General features: G+C 49.6%; 2 protein-coding genes across 4 annotated transcripts in view; one reads left to right on the top strand and one right to left on the bottom strand.

Annotated features, from left to right (window-relative positions):
* RSPH14 (radial spoke head 14 homolog) overlaps window positions 1-23831 on the top strand; it is an 84031-nt gene continuing 60200 nt past the window's right edge. The window contains exons 1-5 of one of the 3 annotated variants that reach the window (XM_053205492.1): window positions 1-101; window positions 4073-4192; window positions 6134-6391; window positions 7457-7559; window positions 11032-11150. In XM_053205492.1, the coding sequence (XP_053061467.1) occupies window positions 6193-6391; window positions 7457-7559; window positions 11032-11150 (421 nt within the window). In that variant the 5' untranslated portion in view covers window positions 1-101; window positions 4073-4192; window positions 6134-6192. Of the gene's footprint in view, window positions 102-4054; window positions 4241-6133; window positions 6392-7456; window positions 7560-11031; window positions 11151-23831 lie in introns of those variants that run through there. The other 2 variants (XM_015077612.3, XM_027044126.2) reach the window with 2 other exon arrangements.
* GNAZ (G protein subunit alpha z) overlaps window positions 18981-23831 on the bottom strand; it is a 53400-nt gene continuing 48549 nt past the window's right edge. Inside the window, exon 3 of the mRNA XM_027044125.2 lies at window positions 18981-20918. Within this exon, the coding sequence (XP_026899926.1) occupies window positions 20574-20918 (345 nt within the window). The 3' untranslated portion in view covers window positions 18981-20573. The remainder of the gene's footprint in view (window positions 20919-23831) is intronic.

Consider the following 23831-nt stretch of genomic DNA (forward strand, 5'->3'; position numbering starts at 1 on the left):
TCCCACACGCAGATAGCGCAGTCGGTCACCGTAGCAACCGCAGCCTCTTGGGGAACGGCGGAACCCTCCGGGACGCCGCACAGGCGCCCGCGATCACCTTGGTAACAAGGGCCGGAACTGGCAGGCTGGCTGTGGGAGGGCGGCAGGGCGGGTTCAGGGGCGGGGCCGAGGCCCTAGGGGTGGGGCTGAGCGTGGAGAGACTCGCGCACCCGCCTCCGTGGGATAGGTGGTGGCTCAAAGGAACGGATAGAGATTATGTGAAGTATTTAAATATTTATTTTCAGAATATTAAATATGATTTTTTATGGTTATCTAATTTTTTTGTTTTTCTTTATATATTGGTATGAAGGGATCTCCAAGATCCCTTGACTTCTTGTTCTCACAACCCATATCTGACTTATCGGTACATCCAGTAGGTTCTACCCTGAAAATTTGTCCAGTATCCTCTTACTCTCTTCCACTTCCACTAGTATTGCCCATGTCCCAGCCATCATCTTCTCTCCCTGCAGCTGGTCGCCTTGCCTTCACCCTTGCCTCTGACCTATTCCCAGTTCAGCAACCCCAGGGATCCTCCTGTTAAAACAGATCAGATCATGGCAATCTTCCAATGCCTCCTCATCTCTTCAGAGTAATAAAGTCTTTACAATGGTCCAAGAGGCTTCACATAATTTGCTCTGGCCTTATTTCCTCTCTTTTCTTCTTCTTCTTCTTCTTCTTCTTCTTCTTCTTCTTCTTCTTCTTTAATTTATTTTATTTTAGGCACACCTGGGTGGCTCAGTCAGTTAAGCCACCGACTTCAGTTCAGGTCATGATCTCATGGTTCATGGGTTGGAGCCCCATGTGGGGCTCTGTGCTGACAGCTCAGAGCCTGGAGCCTACTTGGGATTCTGTGCCTCCCTCTCTCTATGCCCCTCACCTGCTCATACTTTGTCTCTCTCTGTCTCTCAAAAATGAATAGATATTAAAATTTTTTTAATAAAATAATTTTTTATTAATTTTTTTTTTAATTTTAGAGAGAGAGAGCACATCGGGGAGAGAGGCAGAGGGAGAGAGAGAGAGAATTTTAAGCAGGTGCCACTCAGAGCCCAATGTGAGGCTTGATCCCATGACCCTGGGATCATGACCTGGGCTGAAATCAAGAGTCAGATGCTCAACCAACTGAGTCACCCAGGAGACCCTCCTCTCTTATCTTCTACTGTTTACTCCCCAACCCCCCATCCCACACAGGCTCCACTGGCCTTGTTGCTGTTCCTGCAGTGCACCAGGCACTGGGGTATTTGCACACTGGCTGTTCCCTAGGTCTGGAATGCTCTTTCCCCAGATATTCACATTGCTCCCCTTCTTCAGCTTCTTCAAGTTTGCTCAGATAACACCTCTAGATGAGGCCTCCCCAAAGCAGCCTGTTTACAATGGCAGCATTCTCCCAACCCCTTAATTCTGCTCTGTTTCCCCCAAGCACTTACCATTTTCTAACATATTATATAATTTATTGTTTATGTTGATTGCCTATCTCCCTCCACTGGCAGCAGTGAGAGCAGGGGTGTTTGTTTATTTCATCCATGTATTGCATTGGCTAAACAGTGTGCCTGGACAGAGCAGACATTTAGTGAGTGTTAAGTGAGTAAATGAATATTAAATTAAAAAAAAAAAAGAAGGTGGAGAACACTGTTTGAATCATATTTACTTGTATAAGTTTAGCTGAGCTCTGAAAAGCTACCAGTGGTTGTTACAAGTGAAGACAACCAGTTGGCTGGGGGTTGAGAAAGGAGGGAGACATTTTACTTTCATACTTTCTAGATTTTCCTCTATGTGCATATATTGCCTATTCAATAAATAACTCAAATGAAAATAAACAATTTGGGACACAGAGAATAAATAAGATCCCCCATCTCTGGCCCTGCAAAGTCAGCCTTGATTATTTTGGTGTGCTTCCCTCCTTCAAGTCTTTCCCCCAGACACCTCCTCTCTGCAATCAGGGCATAAGAACTCTTGCTGTAGCATTGGCATTTAATTGGAGTCCAGCCCCCTGCAGTGGCCTACCATTTATTGACCTTAATCTGCATAGTTCTGAATCTAATGATGCCTGAATATCATATGGCTGGCTTCTGGAGCTCATTTTATAATTAATTTCTGTAATTAATGGCTGTTTATAAGCTGACCTGAGTCACTGAGCTCTTGTAAGCTAATTTCTGTTTGAAGAGTGAGGCATGTGGGCTAGATGGCCTCCAGAGGCACTTGTAAGACTGTGTAATCACAAAATGAGAGAGTAGTTAGCTTTGGAGAGGAGGATGGGGTATGTGATAGGGAAAGAGGATGCAGGCATTGATAATGTCTGGTGGTGAATTCATAGATCGTTGTTACATTTTTATGCTTCATAAATTAACATATATATAATGTAATGTTATGTGTATCTTTAAAAACATAACAAAAAAGAGATTGAAAAATAATAAAATACAAGGATAATTAAAAAAAACAAAAACAAAAAAGACTCCAGGGGCGCCTGGGTGGCTCAGTCGGTTGAGTTGGGCTCAGGTCATGATCTCATAGTTCGTGAGTTCGAGCCTCATGTGGGGCTCTGTGCTGACAGCTCAGAGCCTGGAGCCTACTTCAGATTCTGTGTGTGTGTGTGTGTCACTCTCTCTCTCTGCCCCTCCCCTGCTCACACTCTGTCTCTCTCTCTCTCTCTCTCTCAAAAATAAATGAACATTCGCAAAAAAAATCTTAAAAAAAAAGACTCTGTAACCAGATTCCGAGAGGCCTAGGGTACCCAGTTTTGAGAATCTACTTGATTTAGCTTCCTGATTTCACACATAAGGAATCTTAAGCTCAAAAAATCAAAAGAATTTGCCTAGTGAGTTAGAACTATAATTGGAACCCAGATTTTCTGAACTCCTAGCCCAGTGCTCTCTACACCACCTTCCTAAAAAAGCTAAGAGGCTCTGGCTTAGAGAGATCTTTTATGATTAGGTCCTTGGAAGGACAGCAGTAGGGGGCAGATCTCCACATCACCATATGGGATCCTTGGCCACAACAGATTAGGTCGTGGTTAGTTATCTTCATTTCAAAGCTAAATGTGCTGGAGGCTGATGCTTGGTGCCTTTGTTAAATTTCAGTGCTGAAGACTCAGGCTTAGGGGGTGGACTTATGTGAGTTGCTATACCTCCTCCTATGCCTCAGTTTACCCAGCTATAAAATGGACTTGACCCTGTACTTCAAGGGTTTGTGGTGAGGATCACACAAGATGGTGTAGGTGCTTTGTAGATTATAAATCTTGATTCAAGCCCATTAACCATTCATTTATTCTACATTTACTGAAAGCCTTCTAGTATATTCCTGGCACTGGAAAGACAAGTAAACAGGATTGACATGGTCTCCACCCTCAGGGAAGTTGGAGTCTGCAGGAGGAAACAGAAATAAGTAGAGAATTAGAGGAGAAAGTTTGCCAATGGGATAATTAAGCTGTGGGAACATTTACTAATTTGGAATTGGGGAGAGAATAGGCTTCATGGAGGAAGTGTATACCAAGCTGTGTCCCGAAGGACAAAGAGGTGGTCAGTGTTACAAGTAGCTCAGGCTGCAGGAAAGAGTTGACCATTTGGGAAATTAGAATCCAGCATGACTGAAGGAGGCCCATGACCCCGGGCCTTAAGTGGCAGGCTAGGAGTTTGGAATCTATCCTGAGACCAGTGGGGAGCCACAGGAGGGTTTTATGCAGGTGATGGCTGGGTCTGGCTTGCTTTCAAGAACAATTACTCCAGCCAGCAATGTGTTGCATCCACTTCAGGAGCCTATCTGTGTCATTACCAGGTAGTCGGCAAGTAGATAAGGAACATGGGCCAGGGCTAGACGGTCCCGCGATCAGGCCTGTGTGGTTTGAAGGAAGGTACTGAACCTCTCCGAAGTTTCTGTCTGTGAACTGGAGTTTGCTCTGAGGATTAAAGGCATGCAATGCTCAATTCAGAGCGTACAATCGCTTCCTTTCCCTTCCCTTCCCTTTTGTACCATGAGCAAAACTGAGCTGCCTTTGTTCTTCACAGTAACCCTGTAAAGTATCTTTATCCCCATTTCACAGCTTGTCCCAGCCTGGAGCCGTTCGCGCCTGCGCGGCGGGCACTGAGGACGCCACGGGGGTAGCTTGGCAACCTGGTCGCCTGGCAACGGCGTGAGCTTCCGGGACCACGCGCTGAGGCAGGTGAGCCAGCGGCCGCCAAAGGGAACAGGGGGTCCCCAGACCCATCCAGTAGGGTTCACATTGGGCTCATGTCCTCTTATCTCAAGGTTCTCTCACCTGGCTGGACTCCCTAACCCATGCTCCTTAGAGGAGGGCAGGCCCCTGTCCCCAGCACCCATTGTTCCTTGCGGGGGGAGTCCAGAAATGGCCACGTTCCTTCCATCTAGGCCCCTTCCCCTCTTTCCCTGTGGTTTGATACCCAGAATCAGAGTCTGGCTCATCTCTTTTACGGGAGTTGACCATTCCTACTGGAGTTAACTGTCACTGCGACTAATCGCAGTAACCACCACCACTATAATAGTAACCCCAGAGGACATATCCCGAGCCTGGTGTGCCAGGCCCACGAGTAGCAGTTCATATGACAACTCCAGTAGGGAGGGAGGGGTGCTATTATCACCTCTCTTCTGCAGCTGTAGAAAGACACAGACAGAAGTAACTTGTCAAGGGCCACCTATGGCCTAAGTCTGGAATCTGTTCTTAACTACAGTTGAACCTTTGAACTACATAGGGGTTAGGAGTGCCAACGCTACCCTTTCCTCACAGTCAAAAACCCATGTATAACTTCTGACTCCCTCCTTAACTACTAGTATGCCCACTGTTGACCCGAAGCCTTAGCAATAACATAAACAGTCAATTAACATGTATGTTATGTTATATTTATTATATATTATATTCTTACAATAAAGGAAGCTGGAGGAAAGGAAATGTTATTAAGAAAAGCGTAAGGGGGGGTGCCTGGGTGGCTAATTCGGTTAAGCATCTGACTCTTGATTTCTGCTCAGGTCATGATCTCATAGTTCATGAGATTGAGCCTCATGTTGGGCTCTGCAGTGCAGAGCCTGCTTGGGATTCTCTCTCTCCCCCTCTCTCTTGGTCTCAAAGTAAATAAACATTTTTTAAAAAAGAAAAGCATAGGGGCACCTGGATAGCTCAGTCGGATGCTTTACCAATCTCAGCTCCGGTCATAATCTCACGGTTGGTGAGTTCCTGACCCGTTTTGGGCTCCACACTGACAATGAGGAGCCTGCTTGGAATTCTGTCTCTCTTCCCCTCTCTCTGCCTCTCCCCAACTTGTGTGCACAGGTGCGTGCTCATTCTCTTTCAAAATAAATGAACTGAAAAAAAAAAAAAAAAGAAAGCATAAGGGAGGGAAAATACATTATTTACATAAAAAAGTATTTATGCAAAAGTGTATTATGTAAAAAAGTACTATATTATAAAAAATCCACGTGTAAGTGGACCCGTGAAGTACAAACCTGTGTTGTTCAGGGGTCAGCTGTACTAGCCACACTGCTTATAGTCGCTCAAATTATGTATGTGTGTAATAAAAATAAATCACACTTCAACCTTAATTCCTTTTTTGTGGATGTGTCAGGAGCATCTGGATATGGGTCCCTGATGGATGAATGAGGTAGACCTGGATTTGAACATTGGCTACTGGCCTTATCAGTTCCGTGACCTGAAGCAAACTCCCAACCTTAAGCCTCAACTACTTCCTTTGTAAAATTGGGATAACGCAAGTCCCCTCCTTCTGGAGTAGTTGAGTTAGATACTAGATATTGCTGGCAGAAGATAACTACTACACGTGGTGACCATATTAATGTTTGCTTTTTTGGTTTGTTTTGTGTCTTTGGTGCCTTTACAGGCCCCAGCCTATAAAGTACTGGTGGTTTCCTCTGTCATTATGGGTGGGAGAACCCTGGAGTTTGCAATGTGGGCTACTATTTACCTTTACTGTGACCTTGAGCAGATTCCTTCATTGTTCTCAGCCTCAGTTTGCTCATCTGTAAAGTGGAAGCAAAAATATCCCCCTGGCTGCCCTTACAGTTTTGAGAATCAAATGAGAAGTAGCTTCTAAATCACAGTAGTAGTAACAACAACTTTTTGGATTCTCTTAATCAGTGGTTTCTGCAGAGCTTTGTTTTGGAAGCTAGAGAGTTGCCCTCTGCAGGCGTGGAAAGATGGCCCATGCCCGGATCTCCATGTACCTGCCCCCTGACATCAACCCCACCCAGGCTGCCATTGCCTATGGCTGTCGGGCCCTGCCCAAGCTGAACGAGGAGCTGCAGTCAGAGGACCTGCTGACAAGGCAGAAAGCCCTCATGGCTCTGTGCGACCTTATGCACGACCCTGAGCATGTCTACGTGGCCATTGACACAGGTGAGAGTGTCACAGCCCAGGTAACCACGACTAGGATGGACGGACAGTGGCTCAAGGTGGGAGGTGCTGCGGCGACCTGGCCCCTTTACCACATCCCTCCTGGCTGGTCAGTCAGTCCTTGCCCAGACACCACTGGTGTCCCACCCAGAGCCACAAATCAGCCCCCTCTGCTATGGCTCAACCAGGTGGCCACAAATCCACCAAATGGTTCTGTTTATGTATCTAATTCACAAAGCTGTCACAAAAGATAGGCACACATCTTATGAAAACCACACGTATATCTGGGAGCTCTATGACCCTTGTGTCCCACTCTTCTAATTCTCAAAATAAGACTTGAGGTGACTTTCATGGCATGGTCACACCTTTCTCAGATCAGGCACATGATGGATGAACTGCTTCTTCTCCCTCCAGCCATAGTGGAAGGGCTAGTTAATTCCAGCTTTGCCTGAGGTTCCTAGAACCAGGGCCCAGGACACTGGGTGGAGCTTCAGTAATAAGGGTTGCTATTTAATAAGCCTGACCCTGGGCCGGCATCACCCCAGTGCAGAGCCTGTGTTATCTTAATCCTAATAGCACCTGCCTTGGGAGGGAAGATTAGAAAACTGACAGATAAAAATCAGAGACTCAGAGGAGGGGAATGAGGCTAGGGTTGCCAGATAAATAAATAAAGCAGGATTTTTATTTGTTCAACCTGGCATCTCTAGGTGTAACCTATTCACATGTAGGACTACTTTGGGCCTGGAATGAGAATTTGACCCCTCAGTCTCTCTAAAGGCAAAGGTCATTTTCTTAATCCTACAGTGGACTGTGAGAGGAGGCATTGGTGGGAAGCCTGCAGGGCTTTAGATAAAACGCCCCCCCCCCCCCCCGCCATGTGAGCCTTTGTAGCACACAGAGACCCCTTTGGTGACTCTGAAATATTTTGTAACTGACATGATTCCCTGAGGCCCGAGAGCAGCAGAGCCTCTGGTAGTCTCTTGCTGCCCAACGTTGGCTCACCTGTTGACTTCTAGGTTCATTGATTTCTGAGAATGGTAAATGTTCAAAGGTTTTTGTGCCTTGCAGGCTGCCTGGAGAGCCTGAAAGCTTTGCTGAAGGATAACAATGACATGGTGCGGATAAAGACCACTGAGGTGCTCTACATCGTGGCGACCCATAATGTGGGCAGGTGGGCAGCTGTCTCTGGAAACCAATGTCATGCTTTGGAGCCACATCACTCCCCTTGGGTGGCATGCCCTTGGATGACCTTGAGCACTCTGAATTTTGGTTTATCAGTTTGTGTGTATCTGGGGGAGGGAGGGGGTGCTTTCCCATATCAGTTCAGTTCACCCTCTTGACCCGGGATCACTAGGTTTACCTGGTATTGAAAACAGAACCAAGGGGCCCCTGGGTGGCTCAGTCAGTTAAGCATCTGACTCTTAATTTCGGCTCAGGTCATGATCTTGTGGTTGTGAGATTGAGCCCCACATCAGGCTCTCTGTGCTGGGTGTGAAGCCTGCTTAAGATTCTCTCTCCCTCTGCTGCTCCCCTGCTCGCTCGTGCGCTCTCTCAGAAAGAAAGAAAGAAAGAAAGAAAGAAAGAAAGAAAGAAAGAAAGAAAGAAAGAAAGAAAGAAAACAGACCTGAGAATCACAAGCAGCCCTCAAGCCCTGCCCAGGCACTGATGCCCAGTGTGCACATGTCCAAAAAGAAGGAATAGAAGGGCAGGGTGCTCAGTGTCTCCCGGCTTGTTTGATGTAAACAACAGATGGTCCTTTACAGAAGCTTGAGATCTTTTCAGCGGTGTCAGGGCATCTTACAAAACTCAAGGTTGCTCAGTCCTGCCTCTTCCCAAGCTCTCTGTGCCTCAGTGTCCTCATCTACAACTGCTCATTGGGGCAAGGAGTCAAATGAGGTAGTGCACATAAATTTTTCAGTGCAGTGACATCTGCCTCACATTGGCCTAGGTGGCCACCCTGTGCTCCTCTCTTTAGGGACTGCTGCCTCCTTCTCCCTGCAGATAGTCTCTGTGAACTCACGAACCCACTTGCTCAGGGCCATCCCCAGATGATGGTGGCCTCAGTCTCTCAGTTTCCCTGACCTCTGGGTTCTAATTTCAGGTCCCCAGAAGGAGATGTGATTAGCATGATCCATGAGCAGCCCTGGCCTGACAGGTCACCAAGAACAAACGGGGTGCATATGGGGAAGTGGTACCACAGTGAGAGCCCCAATTCATATGCTTTGCACTGAGAAGAGTGGATAGATAAGGGGGACAGAGGAGTGTATGTAGGAGGCAGGAGCCCTGGTTATCTGGGGACCCCAACCTTTCCTGTCATGACCTTGGAGTCTCACTGTGCTTATCTGAGATAGATCCAGGGAAAGTGCTTTAACATTTAGAGGCAAGGGGGGTGAAGCACCTCTCATTCTTCCTGCTCCTTTGTTCTCTTTCTGGACTGTCATGGACATTGGGTAGTAACCCCCAAAAAGGGCTGATAGATGCTGTGAGGACAGGTGCTTGGAACCTGGGCAAGTACAAGGAAACTGTGAGCATAGCGAGGGTGCCTATAGGTTTGTTTAGTGGCAGTTGGAGGTTGGGGAGTTTGTGTGGGATTCCTGGATATGGCCACATTAGTAGGGGTGGGGAAAGGGGACACACAGTGAAGAAACTGTCACTGATCAAGGACCTGCTATGGCCTGGCCCACATACTCCTTCAGTGTCCACTATCCCTCACACTGCCACCTCCAGGCATGGGGAGGAGAACCGAGTGACCAGGGTACAGGATTCTAACACACTGGCTCGCTCCACCACACCACAATGGACAGAGAATGCAAAGGGCCAAAGATAACCTAGGCCAGCTTGGGAAGTTTGCCTGAGTTCGGTGGTGATCTTATAACTTACAGCCAGTAGCTTGTGGAGCCCGTCAAGCTCTAAGTACCTGCTCATATTGAAACCCTTGTGCCTCTTGCACCCACACAAATAGCAACAGGAAGAGGAGATAAGGGTGGCAGCCCAAGGCTCGACATCTTGTCACCCTGAGGAGTTCATGTGACAGCCCACGAATGGGAGAGCCTCACGGGAGGACTAGCTCCCCCTGCCTGCCTCTTCCTTGCTTGCTGGTGAATGGGGCAGCTGCCCTCAGGGCAGACACAGCAGACTTGCGGAGCAGGAGTGATGTGGAGGGGTGACCAGGCACTGACTGAGGAGGGCAGGACACCTCATGATGGGTGGTCAGAAAAGGTCCCTGCAACCTGGGTATCCCGCTATGATTTTCTTGTCCCAGAACAACTCAGAACTCGCCACATGGTTAAGTCCTGGCCATCACAGCAGGAGCACAATCGGTTGGGCACTTCCTGCGTGCCAGACACTGGGCACAGGCCTCACACTGAGTTCTCACTTATTTCTGATCCCAGGCCTGAGAGAGGTGACCTCAGAAGCCCTCACCATATGCAGTTGGTTAATGAGAAGAAATCGTTACAAAGCCAGGAATTGAAGAAATTGTACATTCCCTTTAAACTGTTCATTAAAAAAATTTTTTTAATGTTTATTTATTTATTTTGAGAGAGAGCAAGTGGGGGAAGGGCAGAGGGAGGGAGAGAGAGAGAGAGACAGAGAGAGAGAGAGAGAGAGAGAATCCCAAGCAGAGATTCTCGATGTGGGGCTCAAGCCCACAAACTGTGACATCATGAACTGAGCCAAAATCAAGAGTCACACACTTAACTGACTGAGCCACCCAGGCACCCCTAAACTGTTCGTTTTAACTCCAAACACAAATAATTAGGCATTCACCAACCCTGTGTGTCACCCAGGTCTCTTCTTGGGTGTGGGCCCACTGGTTGGTGTTTCCCGTCATCTCTTTTGCTTAAACCACACCTGTAACATCATCTAATTTGCAGCTTTGGTTTCTTTAAGATAGAGTGGAGAACTCAGACATTAATGGAGTAATCTGCATGTAAAAACCTTCTAGAATCTTTTATGATCATCTCACTTTTTTTTTTTTGAGACTCACTTTTGAGTCTTCCTGAACCAATCAACTTTGTTTTCATAAGGAATTAAAAAAAAAAACCCACAAAACTCTTCTCACATCTAATTGGCTTGCCTAATAGCTAATTAACTTACATAATTATAACAACAAACATAACAGGCACACATAGGTTTGGAGGCCAGCATCTGGCTGTTGGCAAGCTCACAATTCCGCTGGGAGAAAAGGAAGAGGCTTTGAGGGGTGGGGCTTGTGGAGCCTGGAGCTTCAGGGGGTGTGTGCCCTGGTGGGTGCAGCCCCGATTCAGGGTGGGTCAGTTGTGAGGCTCTGCTGCCTCATCATCCTCATTTTACAGGCTCACAAGAGTGAAAGGAAGGATCCAGGCGTACAAAGAGCAGTTGGAGTCCTAGCTAAGGAAGGGGCAGAGCTGCATGATTCCAGTGCGTGGTTCTTTCCACTGCCACCCAAGCCACACTCCTGGCCTCTAGGGATTCTGTAATATATGGTCCACCTCTGGCCTTTTTCTTCTTTCAGGAAGCCAGAGGGACGTGGTCTGCACCAACCAGCACAGGCTCAGTCAGGCTCCAGGTGGGGTTGCGGGTGGGCAACTTCCCCCTGGTTCTTACTGGATCCTCTCTGGGCATGGTCTTAATTATGTCTAAATCTGACTTCTCTTCACCAGAGAGGGCTTTTTAGAGCACGATGTCATCCTTGCCTTGTCCTACCTGCTGAACGACCCTCAGTCAGCCTGTCGGAAGAACCTGCACCTGGCGTTCAAGCATGTGGCTCAGCTACCTTCAGGTAGGCTCTCAGTGGGCACTCAGGTGGTCCCTTGGTCTCCACTCTAGGTCACTCATGTGCCCTGCTGCAGATCATGGTCTAAAGCACATTTTTTTAAAAAAGTTATAATGTTATTAAGATACATCATACATATCAAAAAGGCACAAATCATACATGAAGGTTTTATTACATTGTACCAAGTGGACATGCCATGGAATCGCTACCCAGATTAAGAAATTTGTACATATCGCCACCACTCTGAAAACTTCCCACATGCCCCATACCAGTTTCTACCCCTCATCCAAAGGTGAACAGTATCTTCTATTCATAAGACCATAGATTAGTTTATGCCTTTTCTTAAACTTTACATCAGTGGAAACATATAGGCTGAAATATTTTGTTTCTAGCTTTCTTTTTACTCAACGTTTTATCTCTGAGATCCACGTATGGTTTTTGCTGATTTGCACTGGAGTATGGTATTCATGTTATATGAGTATACGATTCCAGTTTATTTATCCACTCTGTTGCTGACGGACATTTGAATCATGTCAAGTGTATGGATACCAAGAATAGAGTGTCTGTAAACATCCTCGTGTCTTTTGATGGATGCGTAGAGGCATTTCTTTTGAGACATACCTAAGAGTGGAATTGCTGGGGATAGGATAAGTTTATGTTCAGCTTTAGAAGGTACCACCAATGGTTTTCTAAAATAGTTACACCAATTTACACTCCCACTAGCAGTGTCTTAGAGTTCCACACGCTCTCTATCCTCACCCACACTTGATCTTTCCTGGCTCTTTATTTTAGCTATTTTTGTGGGTGGGTGTGTGGTAGTATCTCATTTTGATTTTAATTTGTGTTTCCCTGATGATTATAGCCCTGTAAATGTCTTCCTTTGTGAAGTGCCATAGCATGTTTAAGGATTAAAGAAGGCCTGCCCCAAAGGCCACTCTACCCTCAGGCTCAAGGTCCCCTTCACCTGACTGTTTCTGCTAATTAGATGCAGAGTCCAGGGTGATGGCCACCCACCTGCTGCAGCTCGAGAGTTGAGATCTTGTGTCAGAATGACATTGCCTTGTCACATGGTGCAATGAACATTTTTAAATGGGGGGCTTATTCCAAGAGGCATGATATCAAGGTCTTCAAGGGGGTGCTTTAAAATTAAAGTTGGGCAAAAAGGCATTGCAGCCCAGGAGTGAGACAGCCCTAGGTTCCCTCTGCCCTCCCCCTCGTTCCTTGCATGCCCCTGGATGGATTATTTCCTCATCTCTAAAGTGAGGCTGATACTACCTGCCTCGGAGACCTGAAGTGAAGGCAAGTGAGAAGATGCTTGCCAAGCATGTAGTGTATCACCCTGCACAAAACACGCCATAAACATCAAGTCCACATGTGAGCGCTCTCTGAGTTGAGGTCCCAGAGAGAGATGACTATGGGATCAGGTACGGAGAGGTGGACAAAACAGAGCGAGCCCTTGGGGGCCTGGGATTGCTGCTCATCCGGGAGGCATGCCTTCTTCCAGCTGGCTGGGCATGTGAGACCAGATGACAGAAGCTTCTGGTAGTTTTTTTGTTTTTTTAAAAGACCTGCTTATCCCTGGCCATGTCCCAAGCCAACAGAATCTGTTTCTGGGAATGGGCACACATATCTTCTCAAATGCACCTTGGCTGATTCTCCCTCGAGGCCATGGTTGAGGGCCACTGGAATACTGGGATGTCTATGAAGCTCCAATGCTCAGAGCGGAACTAAGTAAATGCCCTGTGCTCACCATGGAGGAACTCTCCTTGAGGTGTGGAGCTCCCAGCCAGCCCTCTTAAATGATTGTGACCTGTTTAAGCATTCAGAGAAATACAGAGACAATAATAAGAAACATTGAGTACCATCATGGCTTTGCTAAGTCTTAACCTTCTGCCATATTTCATATTTGCTTGATATTTTTGTTTTTAAAAAAAGTAATGACAGTCAAAGCACCCTGTGAAGCTCCCCACCTCCCTACCCAGCACCCTTTCTCCTGCCCTCCCTGGAGCCACCAATAATTTCTGAGTATATTCCTAACGCATGGCTTTATAATTTACCATGAATGTAGTTATTTGGTGATCTTGCCTTGCATGTTTTAAAACTATGTAAATGGATCTTACTGAATGTATACCCTTGCTACTTAGAGAACCTAATGTTATAATTTTGAGATTTATCCATGTTCTGTCATGGGCTCCGTTTTCGTATTTTATCTGTGGCATGCCCTTCTGGTGTTTGAACAGACGCTTACTCCTGCTTGGCTGATGCGGCGTGCTGGTTGTCTCTGATCCTGAGCATTCCCGCTCAGATTTTCCTGGAGTCCCTCCAAGGCCTCTGCTGGAGGAGAGCATCCTTGTGGGGGTGGGAGAATGCATGGCCTTCAGCTTGGCCAGATGCTGCAGTTGCTTCCCAGCCCACCCTCCTCCAGCCGGAAGAGAGCCTGGTGCACATCCTCACCAGCAACCTGATGGTGTGCCGTGCTGTTTCACTGTTGTGTGGCTTTGCCATCCCCTGTGACTGGGAGAGGCGGCATCTTTCCTCTGCCTGGCGCCACTTGTGTCTCCTCTCTTGCCCAGTGCCTCCCCGGAGCCTGAGCACATTCTGTTGAGTTGTTTTTCCATTTCTTATTGATTTGAGGGAGTGTTTCATATATCCTGGATTCCAACCCTTTGCTGGCTACATACACTGCAAATACCATTTCCTGGGTTGTTTGCATGGCTTTTCACTGTTTATTTGCTTATTCATTGGCCCAGAAGTTTTTCATGTGTGTGCATGTGTGTGTGCATGTTTGTGTTTGGTGCTGCTTAAGAACTCATGAAGATAGTCTGTCCTATTTTGTTCTAAAAGTGTAAGGGTTTTGCTTTTTACATTTAGCTGGTGAAGGTACGTGAATTGGATTTTTGTTTGTTTCTAGGTCTTCTTGTATAGCCCTTGCCGGTCCTACACTGTCTCGATTACAAAAGCTCTATGGTGATCTGTGTTCTGGTGGGAAGGGCCCCGCCCCATCTCCTTCCTGCAAAGTTGTTCTGGAATCACAATCACTGGGCCCACCACGAGGAGTAGGGGGGCTGTGGTTCTGACAAGTCTGACTGGGGGCCCCAGCGGTGAGCCTCGGCCTTCTGTCACAGGATCTCTTGGCTGCTACTCCTTGTCTCTGGCGTGTCTGGAAGGGAGGCCTGGGACACTCTGGTGAGGAATGTGCAGTCGTGGTGGGTGGGGGTAGCTGGAGGGAGAAAGGGAGACACACAGTGTGCCAAACACCGCAAGAGGTCTGCCTGGGGGAACTCAGCACGATGGCTTCTGGGTTAGACAGTATGGCTGTGTCCTAGGTGGTGTCCTCACTGGGCCACTGGGTGGGGTGAGTGGATCCACTTCAGTGGTCCCACTCTTAACCAGGGTGTGGCCTTGGGCAGTAACATAGCCTGTCAGAGCCTCAGCTTCATTACCGAGCACAGGAATATGTGTGCCTCTGTGGTCTGCTGGGATAGTCGGAACTCAGACGGCTCTCCTACTGGTGGTCATTGGTATGGGTTTTCTATCCACTGCCACACCAGAAGGCACCCTCTGCACCTGGCAGAGTGCCTGGCACTCAACAAATGTTGGCATTTAGGTTTTATGCCGTATTTTAAAGGATCATTTGTCAGTTATTTGCCGCAATTCACTTCCTCCCTTCCTTCATTAATTACATAGTTATGTGTTGGGCCCTTGCTCTGTTCCAGCCACTGTGTCTCACTTGCTTTGTCTGTAGTGTTGGGTATCTGTTGGGGGGGAAGTAGGTAGGTCTTCCCTGAGTCCTTGGTGTCTGGCCAGATCTGGCCTAGTGTGTGGTTTCCCAGAGTAACCAGCAGGGGGTACCACAGGATTGATGACTGCCTGACAGAGCCTGGCTGTCAGGCCCCAGGGTGGTGCAAGTCAGGCACGGGAGAAACCAGGATTGGAGAGGCAAATACCACGCAGAACCTTCCAGGCCACGTTCCCTGTCAGCCGGGCCCTAAGTGACCGCTGGGGATTCTGGGGGAATCTCTGTTCCCTTGTTTCTGCTAACCGCACACAGAAACAGGTCTCGTTTTGTGGCCAGGCGTTCTGTAGGAGAGAACTCTAATGCCGAAATTGAGGATTCTTCTGTAACTGGACTTTGGGATGCAGCTGAATAGTACCGCGGACCTGGAAGTGTCTCCCTACCAGCCCCACTGGCCATGACCCAGGCCCCTTGGGCCCTATGACAGTGGCCTGGAACCAGGGTGACTGGGTGTACCTGTGAGACTGGACTGAACTCTGAGCTGCTGGCCCAGCTGTGGCAGGACCACAGTGTGGGGACTGCTGTGTCCCCTACACACTGTGTGTAGCCTGGCTTGGGTGAAGCTGTGAGGGTTAAAACAGGTGTCCCTCCCTACCCAGAGGAGAGCACCATCTGGGGAGGGAGCTAGCGATGTGAGTCCTCTCCTATGGACACTGGCTCTTCAGCTTCAGAAAGGAGCAGGATGGGCCTGGGGAGGGACAGGGCATGCCAGGCATGAAGTTGGATGCTGTTTTGATCTTGGCAGTTTTGAGGTGCAGGGGAACATCAGAGCTGAAGCCATGGGAATAGCAGAAGCCTAGGGATAGGGGGTGCTGGAGAAGCAAAACAGGATGTTCTCACCCTTCCACAGTGTGCCTCAGCCAGGCAGCCTTCTCTCCTTGAAGGCTGCCTCGGGAGGTGGCCCAGAGTAGCCTCCTGCTCCTCCTAGCCCTGACACCACAGAGTACAGGGATGGGGATGGCTGCCTCAGGGGGGTGGGTCTTTCCTTTCTCACCTGCCTTTAGGATGGGATGCACCCAGCCCCAGGCACATCCTCAGCCTGACAGTCCTTGGTGGGCAGTTGCCTCCTTCCCAGACTTAGCAAAGGACGATGCCCACCAGTGGGGACACTGCTCACCTGGTTCCCAGCCTGGTGCACCTGCATGATGCCTCCCCTCCTCACCCTCTGCACACATTTGCCTGCTCCAGCCGGAAGAGTCTTTCCCTGTCTGGCCTAGTCAAGGCTGGCCACTGTCCCAGCAGCTATCCTTGTGGTCTCTCTGGGGGTGGGCCATCTTTCTCAGCCTTCTCTATGAGGTTTTTGTAATATACCCAGGCGGTTTGGGACAGCTTGTTACACAAAGAGGGTCAAGGCTTTCCGGTGCATGCGCTGGGCAGTACCAGCTGGCCCCTGGCCTTGGACCTACCTCAGCACTGAAGCCCCTCGCCCAGCTCATCTCTTAGTGAGGTGAGCCCCCAGGGTGCCATCCAGCCTTGGTGGGGCCCCCTTGTCCTCATGGTGTACTGCACCCCTCCCTAGCACCTGCCCCTGAGTCGGCAGACCTATAGCCCATGCCTATTTGTCCTAGATGGCCAGGGCCTTGCATGGGCTCCAGGGAAGATGGACAGATGGAGCACTGCCCCTGGGGTCCCAGGCCTGGTTGGGTCACTTGCTACACAGTATGATGCCAGGAAGTCATTCCCCCTCCTGGTCTCTGCTTTCTCCTCTATAAAATCGAATCAGTAATCTCAGTGTCGAGAGTGGAGGAGGCTGGGATCAGACGAGTGGGTACGGGGCTCAGCGCAGGGCCATGTGGTGTGCAGTCACTGAGGGGAGCTGGGGTTATTGTCACTGACCCATCACACTATCTTGGACGACAGAGAGAACTACAGGGGAGGATGGCAATACCCCCATGAGCCCACAGGGCACTGTGCCCTGTAAGAGAGCGTCTTTGGCCACATGGTGGGACCTGGGTTGTGCTTAGTCACCTGTAGAAGGCAGGACTGGGCCAGGCCTTCCTGCACAGGTAGAGCCTCTCCCCTTAGGATTGTCTTCCTGTCAACCCTGGCCTCCTCTCACTGGTCCCTCTGCTGCTGGTCCTAGAGCTCATTTCCCTCTGGCCAATGCCACCATTGGTGGACCTTTCCTGGGCCTTTCTTTGGCTTAGCATGTGCCTTCTCCATACTGGGAACTGTTTGGGCACAGTAGAGAAAGGAGGTGGGTCAGAATGTGCCAGGTACCCTTCCCACCTTGCCCTGGAGTGAGCACTTTATGCAGTAGAGTGTGGGAAGGAGGGGACATGCAACACCCAGAAGGCTGAGCCCCGAAGGATAGACAGTTCTTGGACTTCAAGGGTGGGGAAAGGCACATGAGCATGATTAGCAGAACAAGAGGCGGACATAGCATGCCCACGAGAGGAAGAACCAGCACAGACAGAGGGTGACTAGACTTATCGTGGGGATCATTTCATAACATATATAAAAATACTGAATTATTGGGGCACCTGAGTGGCTCAGTTGATTGAGCATCCGACTTCGGCTCTGGTCATGATCTCGTGGATTGTGAGTTCGAGCCCTACATCGGGCTCTCTGCTGTCCGCGCAGAGACCGCTTCAGATCCTCTTTCCCTCTCTCTCTCTGCACCTCCCCTGCCCCCACTCTCAAAAATAAACATTAAAAAAACCCTCTCAATCCTTATGATGTGTACTTGAAACTAAGAGGATTGTATGTCAATTATACTTCAATAAAAACAGTCAGCCCATGAAATGAAAAAAAAAACCTCACTGAATGCATGGTCTCCAAAATGGGGAAGAGAAGAATATAGAACACATACTTATCAGAGTTGATGAAAGGAGGCAGGGAGGGGTAGTTCATGTAAGTTTAAAAAGAAAAAAAAGCAATGCAGATAGATTGCAGCAGAGGGCGGGACACTGAAGAGTCTGCCCACTGGGCTCTGGGGACCAGGCTCTGGGAACTGGGAGGACTGTCCCAGAGAAGCCACCTCCCATCCCTGAGCACATCAGGAGAGAAGGCAGAATCCTTCTATTTTCCTTCTATCTGTGTATTTTTAGGTGAAGGATGCTCATGGTGAAATTACTGCTCTTTTCACAGTTGGCATTAAAAGCGTAAAATAAGTCTCAAAGATTTTAAGTCACACGCTTTTTCTTCTTATACAAAAGTCCCCTTGGGTTTTTGCTGTTTGGTGATGTGGGAAGGCGTGAAGGGAATCCCCACGAGGCTCGTGGTGGGGGAGGGAGAAAGCCCAATCTGTATGTGTCTGCACGCTGTGTGTCTGCGTGTGTGCGTGCGTGTGCATCTCCACTTGCTGGTCCTCAGGGCTTTGTGTGGGTCCTGCATTTGAGGAGGAGGTGCAGAGTGGCTCTGGGCTCCCCATGGGATGCTGTCTGTCTGGTGCAGAATGATCAGGGGCAGAGCCAGACAAGAACCCCAGGCTTGGGAAGCCCTTGCCTCTCTGTTCCGCCAATCGCTGACCTTGACCTTGGACACCTTTTCTCATCTGTAAAATGGGGCACAGCTAACAACCTGCTACGGTAGAGATGTTAAAATAATCTGTAAGGAGCCTAGTGCAGGCTGAACAAAGTTGCTTGACTACTAACTAGTGCTTTCCACCACACGGAGATGCCTCTAACCACACAAGCCAGAGTCGGCAAACGGTGGGATAGTGGGGGGGACCCCTCCTCCCCACACCTTGCAGGACCCACCCTATACTGTTGGGCATTGTCAGCACCCTCCAGGCTCTCTACCTCTTCCACTCTGTGGGGATGAGTCTGACTCTGGCAGAGATGTCTTTAGGGTATGACGGGTCTGGGTGTTGGTGCAGCCTGGGCCATTGCTGGGCAGGGGTCTTGGAGCCACCATCACCCCTGAAACTCAGCTCCTCCAGACACAGGGGCCTGGCAGGCCTCCCCCTGTCTTGATTTCCAAATGATTCTGCCTAAATGTGTGGGTTAGGAGAGAGAAAAAGCACCCTGGGCACGGAAGGTGTCTCTGGGCACCCTCCCAGATGTCAGCCACACACATACAGCACATCAGGACAAGGCTCAGCTCATTCAGGGTATTTTATTTTCTTAAAGTAGACAATCTTTAACTTTCATACAATCACCAGCTCCTCTTTCCCTCTGTACATCTCTTAAAGTCCTTGGCTGTGATTCCACACACTGACCTTGGATATATAGGTACCGAACAGAGGCTAAGAGAAAAGGAGATTTGGCAAGGGCTCTGGCGGTGCCTTCCCTCTCAACAGCAGGGGTTCATATTTACATGCGGCCCTCGGCCAAGGTCCTTCCATGATGGTGGGTGCCACAGGCCCTGGGACATGAAGGGCCAGAGTGCGAGGTCCCAGCAGGGCCTCCCTCAGGCTACAACGCTCGCTGAGCCTTCACAGGACTTGTAGCTGCTCTCAGCCCATCTCAGGTGTAAGGTGTGCAGGGGCCAGGGCCCCATCTCTTGCTTCCCCTTCCTCCACTTGCAAAGCCAATGGATAATTTACTCTTTAAATACCAAAGACATTTAGCTATTGTTCATTCGCTCCTAGGTGAAGAACCTTCTTTAAATACATCACATTTATTTTCTGAAATAAAAACGAAGCAGAAATCGCACCAGTAACAAGAGGACGCTGCACAGGCTTATGTACAACGCGGCCCCGCGAGGCTGCCACAGGGCGGCCGTCCGCCCCAGTGTCGCTCGGGAGCAGAGGGACAGACTCATCCAGATAACAACTTTTACACTCAGCAAGCCAGACACAAAAAGGACCACCTGAAAAAAAAATATGTTTTGAAAATCTGCATTTTAAAAAAGAATACTCAACTGCATTTGAAATTTTCCATATTTCTGCGAAACACCACGAGATTTGGCCAAAAAAAAGGATGTCAGAGAAGAAAAACCAGGTTTTGATTTATAAAACATCAGACTAGTAGAAGAAAAGCTGGAACCCAGCTGGCCTAGTTTGAAACAAATCGTGCCACTCATGTTATTGTGTGGATTTTTGCTGCATATTTTGAAGCTGTTTAAAAAGAGCTGTGAGTGGCTAGAGGTCTGGTTAGTGCTGTTATCTGGCCTTGCACCCTGGTTCCAGAACGAACGTGGTACAGAGTTGGCCAGCAGTAGGCGTGGCCAGCAGGGAAGGCGCATGGACCCTGCTCTGGTCCTCCCTCCTGGTCAGCAGCAAGGTCCCCAGTCCCAAGCTTGGGCAGAGCTGGCTTCCTCCAGATGACCCAGCCGCCTCTCCTCATAGTCCCACGAGAACCCCCATGCAGAGCGGGGCCGGCTCGGGAAGGCAAAGTGAAGGGGGCAGAAAGGGCTCATAGTGAACGTGGTGACAACTGCTTAAGTCTTCAAGAGGCCTCAACGCTTTGGGGAACTTTGCCATCTCCAGACTGTGTGTGTGCATATGTGTGTGTGTGTGTGTGTGTGTGTGTGTGTGCGCGTGTGTGTGCGTGTGTGTGTCTACCTACCTAGCAATCTATCCATATATATTTATGTTTGCGGAAATGTGGGGGCCAAGGAGGTGGAGGGCCGGGGGGGGACATTTTTCAGGTCCCCCGTTTTCTGCCCCTAGGCTGGGTCTCCCTAGCATGAGTCGGGGTGTGACACCCCAGGGGTTTCGCCACAGGCAAACTGGCCTGCCCAGCTCCTCAGCAAAGGCCTATGTACTTGAGATTGTTCTGTATGATGACGTCTGTCACCGCGTCGAAAACAAACTGGATGTTACTGGTGTCGGTGGCGCAGGTGAAGTGGGAGTAGATCTCCTTGGTCTCCTTGTTGCGGTTCAGGTCCTCGAACTGCCGCTGGATGTAGACAGCGGCCTCCTCGTAGGTGTTCTGGCCCTTGTACTCAGGGAAGCAGATGGTGAGCGGGATGCGCCGGATCTTCTCCGCCAGCAGGTCCTTCTTGTTCAGGAAGAGGATGAGTGAGGTGTTGATGAACCAGTTGTTGTTACAGATGGAATCAAAAAGGCGCAGGCTCTCTGCCATTCGACTCTGCAGGCAGGAAAATGCTGGTGTTAATCAGGGGATGCAGCAAGGAAAGGCCCTAGACCCACAGCCCTTCAGAGAGAAAGGCCCCTTGGGAAGGTCTCCCAGCCCAGCACTGGCCCTGCAAAATTCACCCTTTTATTGGGAAGTCTTCCTCTGCGAGGCCAAGTCTGTCTTCACCTGCCTCCCATGGGCTCTGGAGCCCCTACAGTGGCTGGCACCGCCCTCCACGCCCTGACACTTGTTAGTAATGGGCACTTCTGCTTCATTGGTGCTTCCTCTGTGGCTCCGGGCCTCTGCATGGCCTCCCTTAGCGGCAGCAACCTGGGCAACTCCAAGCTCATAGCTAAGGGCCCCATCCCCTGCCATCCCACGCTGGCTCAAGTCCCTCATGCTGCCATCGCATCTCCCTCAATGTGAGCGTGGCCAGCTTCCTGCCCAGCCAGCAGCTCCGGCCCGCTAGGGCTTGGGCCAGTCCTCTAAGCCTCGATCCTGCCACGTGGTGCTGTCAGTCCTCAGCCAGATCTGTGAACTAACAGCCTGTGCTTCCAAAACCGAAGGCTCCAGTCTAGAGAGCTGGGGAAGGCTCAGGCCCCTCTGCCCCGCCCAGGTCATGGCGCTCATGTGAGGACAGAGGCCTACCAGGCTCAGTGACCAGAGTGTGGCAATGGCCCTTATTTACCCCCTTCTTTCTGAGGACCTTAAATGGGTTGTAGTAACTGAGTTTTTAGGGAACATAATGTATTTGTCTGACTCCCAAACTCACCACTCACCATTTCCACAGAGAACTGACAATTCTAGCTTCTAAAAAGAACTGCTGGTGAGTTACTATGGTGAAAGCTGCCCCTCGTTTTAAAATAAAACAAACAAGCCAAATGTCCGAACAAAGCCCGGAACTAGTTTAGTTTAGATCCAGGGTGTTGGAATTAAGGACTTTCTGACTAGATTATATCACCGGTGACATGGTAACAACAAAGGAAGCTGCAGCTGGTGCTGATGGTGTGGCCATGGCATGCCAGTTTGTTCAGTCCTTACACCTTCTGATTCTCATTTTACAGATGAAGAAACTGAGGCTTGGAGAGGCAGGAAATGTGCTCCATGTTCCACAACCAGGAGCTCAGGCTCACTTGGAGGGTGGATGGGCAGCACTGTTGGACCCAAGTGAGATCACCCCAGGTGGGGCTGTCCAGGAGGATGCCACAGTGAAACCTTGCTCTCCCAGAGATCCTGAATTGTCTGAGATACATGGTCTAATAGCATCAGCGCTAGGAAGGAACCAGGTTGAGTGGGGAGAGGATGCCCAGAGGTACTTGTCATTACTCTCCAACCTCAGAGAAGCGGTCTTCAGATCCCATATTCCACCTTGGAGAAGAGGTTTTCCAAAACCAATCTTGTGCCTTCTTTAGAATGAGCTAAGAAATACCAGAAACCCTGGAAAGTGGGTGGTTTCAGGTCTTGGGGAAGCAGGGGCGGGGGGGACCCTTCTCCAGAGAGAAACAAGATGCAGGATTCCCATCCCCAGCAGTGCCTGGAGGAGCCACATGATGTTCCCAAAAGTGAATAAGTGGTGGTCTAGGAATGTCACATTCTGCTGGAGACTAATTAGCTCTAATGGATTTCTGGAAGCCACACTGTAAAGCCTAACAGAGCTATCAATTCTCACAGGAATGATGTCATAATCAGGGGCTGTGCTTCTGACCCCAAACTTCACATCAGATAAATAACAGAAACAGTCATTAGCACGTATGCATGAATTCAATGAGCAAACACTTGCTGAGCATGCCCTAAGGGCCAGTGACAGGCCCCAGCTCTCATGTCAGGTGATGGAGCCATGACAGGTGCCCAGGACTCAGAGGGGAACGGGCTGGCCACCAGCAGGTAGGACCCAGCAGGCCAGTTCCCAGGGTATGGAGCTGGTGTTCATGGAGTGGGGGCCAGGCAGAGAAGCCAGGACACAGCCAGGCTCCTAGAATGGGTATCTGCTGGGTCACCTGGGGTGAGAGCCAAGGTAGCCCTCATACCTGGTCCAAGCCCAGCAGCTCTGGGCAGGCTGTAGAGTCTGGGAAGTGGAGGGGCAGGAGGGTGTTCTCAGCATGCTGAAACAGCGCGTATGTGCTGGCCGGTGCTCATGCCGAGGCCTCTGCTGGTCGGTCCTTTGAGGGCAGGCCCTGTGTGGCACTGAAGGGGTCAACCGGCCACATGGCCCCTCCCACCCCATGGCCATCTCAGTTGCTCTTCCTGTTCAATATCCACCCCAGGTTCCTGACTTCAGCCCCAACTGACCAGTCCTTCCTGTCCCATGTGAACCTCTGCCCCACAGACAGCTCTTGGAAGACTTTTTGGTCCTTAGACATCTCCCTGAGCCTCATGTTCCTCTGTACTTGAAAATCTGGGAACTCAGGCACTTTCCTCACAGGGCAGCCATGCCCTTGGCAGTGCCTCACAAACGCTCATAGGATCGCTACTGCCTAGGACCACAGAACAGGAGTCTCCTTCTTGCTTTTGTTTTTTGGGGGCTCAGGTTTCCTGCTTGTCTCTCTTCCTTGGGATAAATCATGGGTAATCACGCTGGCCATCATTTACACACCTGCGAGGTGATAGGCATCAAAGAATAACCACAAAACCTCTATCTGTGTAGATGCCCTGCCTGCATGGGCCCTGCCAGGCAGGATTCAGCACAGCCTGCAGAAGGCACTGACTGGGTACTGGCTTGTAGAAATGCACATGACCTTCAGAGCTTGTGAAGCACCAGGCTAGATGCTGCACTCCACCTGTTATCCCCTACTGCTCTCTGGGTGCTCATGGCCCACAAGGGGTGCCACTTGGCCAGGGTCCCCTGTAACTGCAAATGAGGCCCCTTGGCTAAGGAGAGCTGGTGACGGTGGGCAGAGTGGAGCTGGAGTCCCCTGGCCTTTTGAC

Source organism: Acinonyx jubatus, chromosome D3, assembly GCF_027475565.1.
Source record: "Acinonyx jubatus isolate Ajub_Pintada_27869175 chromosome D3, VMU_Ajub_asm_v1.0, whole genome shotgun sequence".
NCBI lineage: Eukaryota > Metazoa > Chordata > Mammalia > Carnivora > Felidae > Acinonyx > Acinonyx jubatus.